Source organism: Podarcis muralis, chromosome 18, assembly GCF_964188315.1.
Source record: "Podarcis muralis chromosome 18, rPodMur119.hap1.1, whole genome shotgun sequence".
In the NCBI taxonomy this organism is placed as follows: Eukaryota; Metazoa; Chordata; class Lepidosauria; order Squamata; family Lacertidae; genus Podarcis; species Podarcis muralis.
The window spans coordinates 588,345-598,211 of NC_135672.1; the positions used below are offsets into that span (position 1 = coordinate 588,345).

A 9,867-nucleotide genomic window follows, 5' to 3' on the forward strand; every position below is an offset into this window, starting at 1 on the left:
AAAAGTGGAAAGGACCTAACAGAAGCAGAAGACATCAAGAAGAGGTGGCAAGAATACACAGAGGAACTATACCAGAAAGAAATGGATGCCTCGTACACCCTAGGTAGTGTGGTTGCTGACCTTGAGCCAGACATCCTGGAGAGTGAAGTCAAATGGGCCTTAGAAAGCACTGCTAATAACAAGGCCAGTGGAAGTGATGATATTCCAGCTGAACTATTTAAAATTTTAAACGATGATGCTGTCAAGGTGCTACACTCAATATGCCAGCAAATTTGGAAAATGCAGCAGTGGCCAGAGGATTGGAGATCAGTCTACATCCCAATCCCAAAGAAGGGCAGTGCTAAAGAATGCTCCAACTACCGCACAATTGCACTTATTTCACACGCTAGCAAGGTTATGCTTAAAATTCTACAAGGCAGGCTTAAGCAGTATGTGGACCAAGAACTCCCAGAAGTGCAAGCTGGATTTCGAAGGGGCAGAGGAACCAGAGACCAAATTGCAAACATGCGCTGGATTATGGAGAAAGCTAGAGAGTTCCAGAAAGACATCTACTTCTGCTTCATTGACTATGCAAAAGCCTTTGACTGTGTCGACCACAGCAAACTATGGCAAGTTCTTAAAGAAATGGGAGTGCCTGATCACCTCATCTGTCTCCTGAGAAATCTCTATGTGGGACAAGAAGCTACAGTTAAAACTGGATATGGAACAACTGATTGGTTCAAAATTGGGAAAGGAGTACGGCAAGGCTGTATATTGTCTCCCTGGTTATTTAACTTATATGCAGAATTCATCATGCGAAAGGTTGGGCTGGATGAATCCCAAGCCGGAATTAAGATCGCCGGAAGAAATATCAACAACCTCAGATATGCAGATGACACAACCTTGATGGCAGAAAGTGAGGAGGAATTAAAGAACCTTTGAATGAGGGTGAAAGAGGAGAGCGCAAAATATGGTCTGAAGCTCAACATCAAAAAAAACGAAGATCATGGCCACTGGTCCCATCACCTCCTGGCAAATAGAAGGGGAAGAAATGGAGGCAGTGAGAGGTTTTACTTTTTTGGGCTCCATGATAACTGCAGATGGAGACAGCAGTCGCAAAATTAAAAGACACCTGCTCCTTGGCAGAAAGGTGATGGCAAACCTAGACAGCATCTTAAAAAGCAGAGACATCACCTTGCCAACAAAGGTCCGTATAATTAAAGCCATGGTTTTCCCAGTAGTGATGTATGGAAGTGAGAGCTGGACCATCAAAAAGGCTGATCGCCAAAGAATTTATGCTTTTGAATTATGGTGCTGGAGGAGACTCTTGAGAGTCCCATGGACTGCAAGAAGATCAAACCTCTCCATTCTTAAGGAAATCAGACCTGAGTGCTCACTGGAAGGACAGATCCTGAAGCTGAGGCTCCAATATTTTGGCCACCTCATGAGAAGAGAAGACTCCCTGGAAAAGAGCCTGATGTTGGGAAAGATGGAGGGCACAAGGAGAAGGGGATGACAGAGGACGAGATGGTTGGACAGTGTTCTCGAAGCTACAAACATGAGCCTGACCAAACTGCGGGAGGCAGTAGAAGACAGGAGTGCCTGGCATGCTCTGGTCCATGGGGTCACGAAGAGTCAGACACGACTAAACGACTAAACATTAACATGAGAGGCAATAATTATGCCTCTTTCTCATCCTGTCCTCATACCACTCAGGGATACGGAGGCCATTCGGCTGCACCCTATCACCAACAAGCACCTCCACTCCCAGATCTGCCACCTCCTCCTTTCGATATAATGATAGGAGGAGAGTTTTATTGACAATTAGCGGTGTATCCCGACTGAACCCAAACCATCTGCCCCATCCGTGCACTATCACCTGAACACCCTATTTGCACGATTGAGATCAATGGGCATCCCTACGAATGGCTGCTGGATACGGGAACCACATACTCAACCCTAGCAAACAGTCACCTTGAACCTGCATTGGAGACCAGGAAGGTTATGGGGCTGGACGGGATACCCTGCACGTGTCCACTCTCCCACCCAGCAAAGGTTACTTTGGGAACCTTACTAGCGGAACACACCTTCCTTCTAACCAGTAGCCTGGTAAACCTCCTTGGCAGAGAATTACTTGACTCAACTTAAATCAACTTGTAATACGCCACCTGCTGTTGGGCAACCCAAATTCCCTCCTAAATTCCATCCAAGCAGGAACCACATTGTACAGCGCTGCTGATCTATGTTCCGCATTCTTCAGTATCCCTCTAGCCCCTGAAAGTCAATTCCTCTTCACCTTCACCTGGGGGCCAAGCCAATTGACCTGGACAAGACTACCCCAAGGGTATGCAGAATCACCCGCTATATTTTCCACAATATTACACCAAGATCCACAGGACGTACTTCTGCCTGCTGGGTCCACGTATCTATTGTATGTAGATGATATCTTAATATGTTCTACCAGTGAGGAAGCATGCAAATTGGACACTAAACACCTCTTCATTGAGCTAGCATACAAAGGACATAACGTATCCCCCAAGAAGTTACAATACTGCAAGCAAGAAATAAAATATCTCGGAAATATCCTAGGGGTAGGCACCCGAAGCCTAGTAACCGATAGGATAGAAGCTGTCACCAAGATTCCCCTCCCCAAGACAAAAGAGTCAATTGCAGGGCTTCCTTGGTAAGGCAGGTTTCTGCAGGGTGTGGATTGCTGGCTACAGAGAGATAAGCTCTTCTGAAGTTTACTATACAGCGGAAAGGAGCAGCCAAGCATACTAGGACTCAATTTCTTGACTTTAAGAAAGCCGACTTCATAAAACTTAGGGAAGTGCTGGGTGAGATCCCATGGACAGTAATACTAAAAGGAAAGGGAGTTCATGATGGCTGGGAGTTTGTTAAGAGGGAGATAGTAAAAGCACAACTTCAGGCAATACCAATGAGACGGAAACATGGAAGGTGCCTAAAGAAGCCAGGGTGGCTATCTAAAGAACTTTAAACTGAGTTAAGATTTAAAAAGGATGTGTACAAAAAATGGAAAAGGGGGGAAACAACCAAAGAGGAATTCAAACAAATAGCCAGCACATGTAGACACAAGCTCAGAAAAGCTAAAGCACAGAATGAACTCAGGCTTGCTAGAGAGGTTAAAAGCAACAAAAAAGGCTTTTATGGGTATGTTCGTAGCAAAAGGAAGAACAAAGAAACAGTGGGGTCACTCAGAGGAGAAGATGGTGAGATGCAAACAGGGGACACAGAAAGGGCTGAACTCCTCAATGCCTTCTTTGCCTCAGTCTTCTCCGATAAAGAAAACAATGCCTGACCTGAAGAATTTGGAGCAAATGATTCAGCAGAGGAAACACAGCCCAGAATAACTAAGGAGATAGTACAAGAATACTTGGCTAGTTTAGATGTATTCAAGTCTCCAGGGCCAGACAAACTGCATCCAAGAGTATTAAAAGAACTGGCAGATGTGATCTCAGAACCACTGGCAGTCATCTTTGAGAATTCCTGGAGAACAGGCGAAGTCCCGGCAGACTGGAGGAGGGCAAATGTTGTCCCTTTTTTCAAAAAGGGGAAAAGAGAGGACCCAAATAATTACCGCCCAGTCAGTCTGACATCAATACCAGGGAAGATTCTGGAGCAGATCATTAAGCAAACAGTCTGTGAGCACCTAGAAAGGAATGCTGTGATCACCAATAGTCAGCATGGATTTCTGAAAAATAAGTCATGTCAGACTAACCTGATCTCGTTTTTTGACAGAATTACAAGCCTGGTAGATGAAGGGAACGCAGTGGATGTAGCCTACCTTGATTTCAGCAAGGCATTCGACAAGGTGCCCCATGATATTCTTGTAAAGAAGCTGGTAAAATGTGGTCTTGACTATGCTACCACTCAGTGGATTTGTAACTGGCTGACTGACCGAACCCAAAGGGTGCTCATCAATGATTCCTCTTCATCCTGGAGAAGAGTAACTAGTGGGGTGGGGTGCCACAGGGTTCTGTCTTGGGCCCGGTCTTATTCAACATCTTCATCAACGACTTGGATGATGGACTCAAGGGCATCCTGATCAAATTTGCAGATGACACCAAACTGGGGGGGTGGGGGTGGCTAACACCCCAGAGGACAGGATCACACTTCAAAACGACCTTGACAGATTAGAGGAGTGGGCCAAAACAAACAAGATGAACTTTAACAGGGAGAAATGTAAAGTATTGCACTTGGGCAAAAAAAATGAGAGGCACATATACAAGATGGGTGACACCTGGCTTGAGAGCAGTACATGTGAAAAGGATCTAGGAGTCTTGGTTGACCACAAACTTGACATGAGCCAACAGTGTGACGCGACAGCTAAAAAAGCCAATGCAATTCTGGGCTGCATCAATAGGAGTATAGCATCTAGATCAAGGGAAGTAATAGTGCCACTGTATTCTGCTCTGGTCAGACCTCACCTGGAGTACTGTGTCCAGTTCTGGGCACCACAGTGCAAGAAGGACACTGACAAACTGGACCGTGTCCAGAGGAGGGCAACCAAAATGGTCAAAGGCCTGGAAACGATGCCTTATGAGGAACGGCTAAGGGAGCTGGGCATGTTTAGCCTGGAGAAGAGGAGGTTAAGGGGTGATATGATAGCCATGTTCAAATATATAAAAGGATGTCACATAGAAGACGGAGAAAAGTTGTTTTCTGCTGCTCCAGAGAAGCGGACACGGAGCAATGGATCCAAACTACAAGAAAGAAGATTCCACCTAAACATTAGGAAGAACTTCCTGACAGTAAGAGCTGTTCGACAGTGGAATTTGCTGCCAAGGAGTGTGGTGGAGTCTCCTTCTTTGGAGGTCTTTAAGCAGAGGCTTGACAACCATATGTCAGGAGTGCTCTGATGGTGTTTCCTGCTTGGCAGGGGGTTGGACTCGATGGCCCTTGTGGTCTCTTCCAACTCTATGATTCTATGATTCTATGTGGTGGGAATGTAATCTGATTACGGAATATTGGCAAAAGATTACAAAGGTAATTTTTGGATTATTTCAAATTAACATAGAAGTTAATAGGGATTTGTTATTTTCGGGAATACTGGGAAATAACAAAGTAAGAAGTAATAAGCAAGAGTTGTACAAGATTATGATTCTAGCTGGAATGGCAGTTATTGCTCTGGGATGGAAAGAAAAGGCCAAATGGAACATGGAAAAATGGAATGATTATTTTTTTGAATACGTACAATCAGAAATATTTGCACATATAGTGGCAGAGGATAGATCGGAAAATAAATGCCAAAAAATCACAAATAAATGGGCATTTTACAGGAACTGTAAGGGGGGAAGCCAACCCTAACATACAAGCTCGAATGAACAGACTGTGTACATGGATGAAGAAGGAAGGCCTGACCGGGGGGGGGGGGGGTGTTGGAGGGATTTTTTATTATTTTTAAAAAATTGATTGACTGAATTGATTTTTTTATGTAAGCCTTTTTTCAGAAACCATATATATTAACGTGATGTAGTTACGCACTGTAGTATGAATTTTGTTTTATATTCTTTGTCTTATAGAATATATATAATAATGTTATGTTACAAAGCAAATTTAATAAAACAGGTTAAAAAAAATTTAAAAAAAAACAGGTAAAAGATTGTGAGAAGGAAAGCTCTCAGGGGCGAGCTGGGAAGGCCGCTCACTTTCTGTGTGAGACAAGAGTTAAGGGTTGATTTTGAGAAAGGACACTGATTTCTTTCCCCTTTGTTTTGTTCTTATTTAGATTAGGTTCTTTTATCTTAATGTATTTTTAAAAACTATTATTAAAATCTTATTTTTAAAAAAAAAGGAAGGCAGGATCCCATCAGAGGACTGACTTGGAAGGACCTTGCAAGTAACATGTGCGTCATTTTTAAAGTGCATGTTTCTTTGTTTTAAGCGCAGAAAACCTCGTTCTTCCTCCAACCAATATCTGATCTGAGTCGCAGGCAGTGCAAGGCAGAGGGCAAAGTATTTGGAGCCTCATTCCAGGTTTGCAGAAAGCAAGACCTTGATATGCTAAGCATCTGGCAGCTGACCAGAGCAGAATTTCACTTTCAGATGCAGCAGCAAACCACTGAGCGCAGGATTTTAAAAGCTCATTTCCAGGACAGTAAAAATGGCACTCGCCACAAGCAGAGCAGCCAAACTTACACCAGGGAGAAGTCAATGGTTTGTCAGCAACTCAGTTTTATTCAGAGGAGACCCACGACCAAAGTCAGCCGTGTCTTTTACTTTCAGTGGGTCTACTCTAAGCAACACTAACCCTGGATAAACCCTAGTGTCCATGCTCCATTGTATTGCAACTTTAGCTCCAAGCAGAGAATGTTTCATTCAACGTGGATTCCTGAAAAAACCCCGGAGATCTGCACCCACTGGGTCCCAACTCTATTCCCCATGTCAGCATGAAGGCTGGCTAACGAACTCACCAAGAGCTTGTGAGAACTTTGGTCCTAACTTCATGTCACACACAAAAGGTGTGCAGCAAACAGTTCCAGAGAGCCACACCTTCTGCAGGGAAGCAGCTCCTGGAATGGGGGTGTAATTTGGAGCAAAAAACAGTGTATGTGTGCGGTGGTGGGCTCTTAACATCCTTTTCTCCAGCCTGCTCCCCCCCCCCCCGATTCTTTCCGCAATATTTAAGGAGAGGGAATGCTTTCCTGCTGGAAAGCAGCAGGCAGGGAAAGCAGATAGCCTCAAGACCAGCCTTGGGAAGCTTGCAGCCTGGGGTCCAAATTCAGCCCTCCAGATCTCTCTCTGTGTCCCTTGAGAATCTCTCCCTGGGTGGAAAGCATCCTCACACTGTGAGAATGCCTTCCCTTCCCTGCACAAAGGGTGGGGGAAGGAGTGTGTGCACATGTGTGTGCAGCAATCTCTGATGTGTGGGTGGCCAGCCCCTCCCACCACAGGCGGCTCCCTCAGAAGGTGGTTCATGGCCTGAAAAGGGTTTTCCACCCTGCTTCCTTCCCCTGCAGCTGGTGGGCGGGGACAAGCACATCACAGTAGCTTGTGTGCAACACGTGTTCCGGCCCAGACATGCTCACTCCTAAGCATCCTGGCAGCATGGCTTCCCTTACCTCTTGGCAAGCTCATCAAGTTCTGCTCGCAGCTTCCCAATTTCAATCTGCAGCTTGGCCCTCTCTCTGGCCGTCTCATCAAGAACTCTCCGGGCATCCGCCAACTCTGACTCATAGAGGGCCTTGATGCCGGTCACCTGCACAGAGGGGAGAATCAGGTACCCCCACCAGCCTCTGGGGAATATACAGAGCAGCAGAAGGGTGGGTGCCATTTGCCCCCCTCCAAAGCATGGAGAAGAGCCCCCCCCCCCAGGTCACAGCAGGAAAGGGGCAAAAGAGGCCAAGGCCACAGCAGAAGAGCAGTGTGGGAGCCACTTTCTCCTCCCAGAGCAGCAACATCTATTATCTTCATCCTCCTGCCCCTCCAGAAATGCTTTTTCCTGCTCCTTTCTGAACAGCCTACCTCTCAGCAACTCTGCCATTTTGAGGGTCCTGCCCATAGAATGATTCAGTGTCATTAGAAGCAACATGAAGCGCTCAGCCAACCACTAAAAAGAAATGTTGCCCTAGCAATAGGATTGGGTCCTTATTTAGCGCTTTGGATGCCTTGGGAAAAGCAGACCAAGCGAGAGTGCTGTCCATATTCCAGCCACTCTGGAAGGGAGGCCAAGGACATCCCTGCGCAGAACTGAAGCTCTGAAATGGCGCAGCTCAAGGCTGCCCCAGGAAACAGGACACTTTGCCACAAGACTTTGTCCACAGCCCAGCCCCACCTGCAGCCCAGCCCCACCTGCAGGGCCATGGGGTCCCCATCTCTGCTCAAGCGGGAAGCTGTGAGGAAGCAAGGGAGCAGCTGAGCTAGGGGCATGCAGGCGATGACAGATGCCTCCCGACAAAGGAGGCAGCGGCTTCTTCTTTTCTTGTCCCACCAGGCTTTCCGAACTTTTTGAAGGGACCAGCACAGAAAAGGCTCTGGGAGGCCGCTGGGGTAAGAGGGGCCTCCCAAGCGCTTTCGACCAGCTCTCTCACCCAAGCCCCGAGGCAGGAGGAGGGAAGAAAAGAGCAAGAGGCAGCAGCTTCTCTGGCGGGAAGAAGCCGGGAGGGAGCGGCTGAGAGGGACCGGCAGCGGGGAGAAACCGACGCGGGGGGAGATCCTGCGATCCCCGAGGACAGCACACATGCACACCCACGCCCCCCCCCCTTAGGAAACCGCCAGAAGGTTCCGCCCCTTCTGCTCCTGGGACTCCCGGGGTGAGCTAGATGCCCTCGGGGCGACCTCGCCAGCAATGGAGAGCCGCCTGGCGTGGCGAAGCGAGGCTGCCGGGGCGGCGGCTCTTCTCGCCCCCACCGCCGGGCTGTCGCGACCCGCTGGATGGCCGAGGTCGCCCTCGCGAACCCCTCCCGAGGCCCGACAGCCCCGCGAGGTGGGCCGCCAGAGGGGCGGGACTCTCGCACAACAGCCCGGCCAGGTAGGCCGCCCCTCCTCCCTCCGTGGCGCACCTCTCTCGTGACCACCTCCTCCTTCTCGGAGACGCGCAGCAGCAGCCGGTCGTTCTCGAGCTCGAGGGCGCGCACCCGCTCGATGTAGTGGGCCAGGCGGTCGTTGAGGTGCCGCAGCTCCTCCTTCTCCTGCAGCCGCGAGATGCGCGTCGGCGACAGAGGGGTTCCGGCCGGCGGCGGCGCTCTGGGGGTGCCCGGGGAGGGGGCCGGAGGGGCGGCCGAAGGCGGAGAGGAGGACATGGCGGCGATTCCTCATTCAATCCGCCCGGCACTGGGCGGGAAGGCGAGAGCGAGGGTGGCACAAAATGGCGGGCCCGCGCGCCAAGCTCGGAGGAGTCGCAGCCTCATGCGGTGTACCACGGGAAATCGAGTTCTCCGCTCGGGCCAATCGGAGGCGGAGCTTCGCGGGCCTTCCGCAGAGCACCCTGGGGAACGTAGTCCTCTCCCTCATGGCCCTCGCAGCCGCCATTTTGTCGCCTGGAGGCGGTTTTGTGTGTTTTCTCCTCGCGCGCTCGCCTCGAAACGCGTTTGTTTGTTTGGGTACGTAAGTTTAAGAGACACGTTATGGCGCAATGAAAGTGGTCTGTTGGTGGAGATGAAGTTTCCCGCCTTCCCCGGAAAGAGCGAGCGAGGCTGGCTCCTCCTCCCGTGCCTCCTCTTTGGGCGCCGTTCTCCACGTTGTCCCTCAGGCACGGGCTCCGCTGGAGGGGCCTCCTATCCAGCCTCCTGGTGAGGGAGCTGGCCTGGGGCCGAGGAGAGAAGCTGGCGGACTTCATAGAATCCCCTGCGGAGCAGCCGCGGCTCTTCCGCCCAAAAGAGGCGAGGCGGGCATGGCGGCCCCGATCCCGCTTGACCCGTGGAGCTCGCAAGGAGGAGGGAGGGTCTCCCGAGGCCGCGTCTGGCCCAGCGGAGAGAAGGGCGGGAGCTCGCGGGGACGGCGGCGCCTCCGCTTCCTTTTGTGTGTGTGTGTTTTTAGCAAAGTAATAACAATAAATAAATGGAAATATGCACCCCACCCCCGAGATCATTCCATGGTAATTATTCATCCTCCCAAAATTTCAGCAGTTCTTGCGATGGCCCCTTTCCGGTTTAACAGCACAAATTCTATAGACACCTTCCATGGACTACTTTTAAAATTGCATTTTAACCTGTATTTTAAATTGGTTTGTTTTTTCCTATTATGTTTTTACTGTAATTTTACTGGTGTTAGCCGTCCTGAGCCCGGCTCTGGCCCGGAGGGCGGGGTATAAATAAAATTTATTATTATTATTATATCTCCTCCGCGTCACACTGTTGACCACAAACTTGACATGAGCCAACAGCATGATGCGGCAGCTAAAAAAGCCAATGCAATTCTGGGCTGCAT

At 49.3% G+C, this 9,867-nt stretch overlaps 1 protein-coding gene across 3 annotated transcripts in view; it reads right to left on the bottom strand.

Moving 5' to 3' along the window:
- Positions 1 to 8,844, bottom strand: part of LMNB2 (lamin B2) — a 35,670-nt gene extending 26,826 nt beyond the window's left edge. For 2 of the 3 annotated variants that reach the window (XM_077921869.1, XM_077921868.1), the window contains exons 1-2: positions 8,502 to 8,843; positions 7,062 to 7,198 (exon numbers count right to left, since the gene is read on the bottom strand). In XM_077921869.1, coding sequence (XP_077777995.1) covers positions 7,062 to 7,198; positions 8,502 to 8,741 — 377 coding nt within the window. In that variant the 5' untranslated portion in view covers positions 8,742 to 8,843. Of the gene's footprint in view, positions 1 to 7,061; positions 7,199 to 8,501 lie in introns of all 3 variants that reach the window. The other variant, XM_077921870.1, reaches the window with a different exon arrangement.
- Positions 8,845 to 9,867: the final 1,023 nt, after the last annotated feature.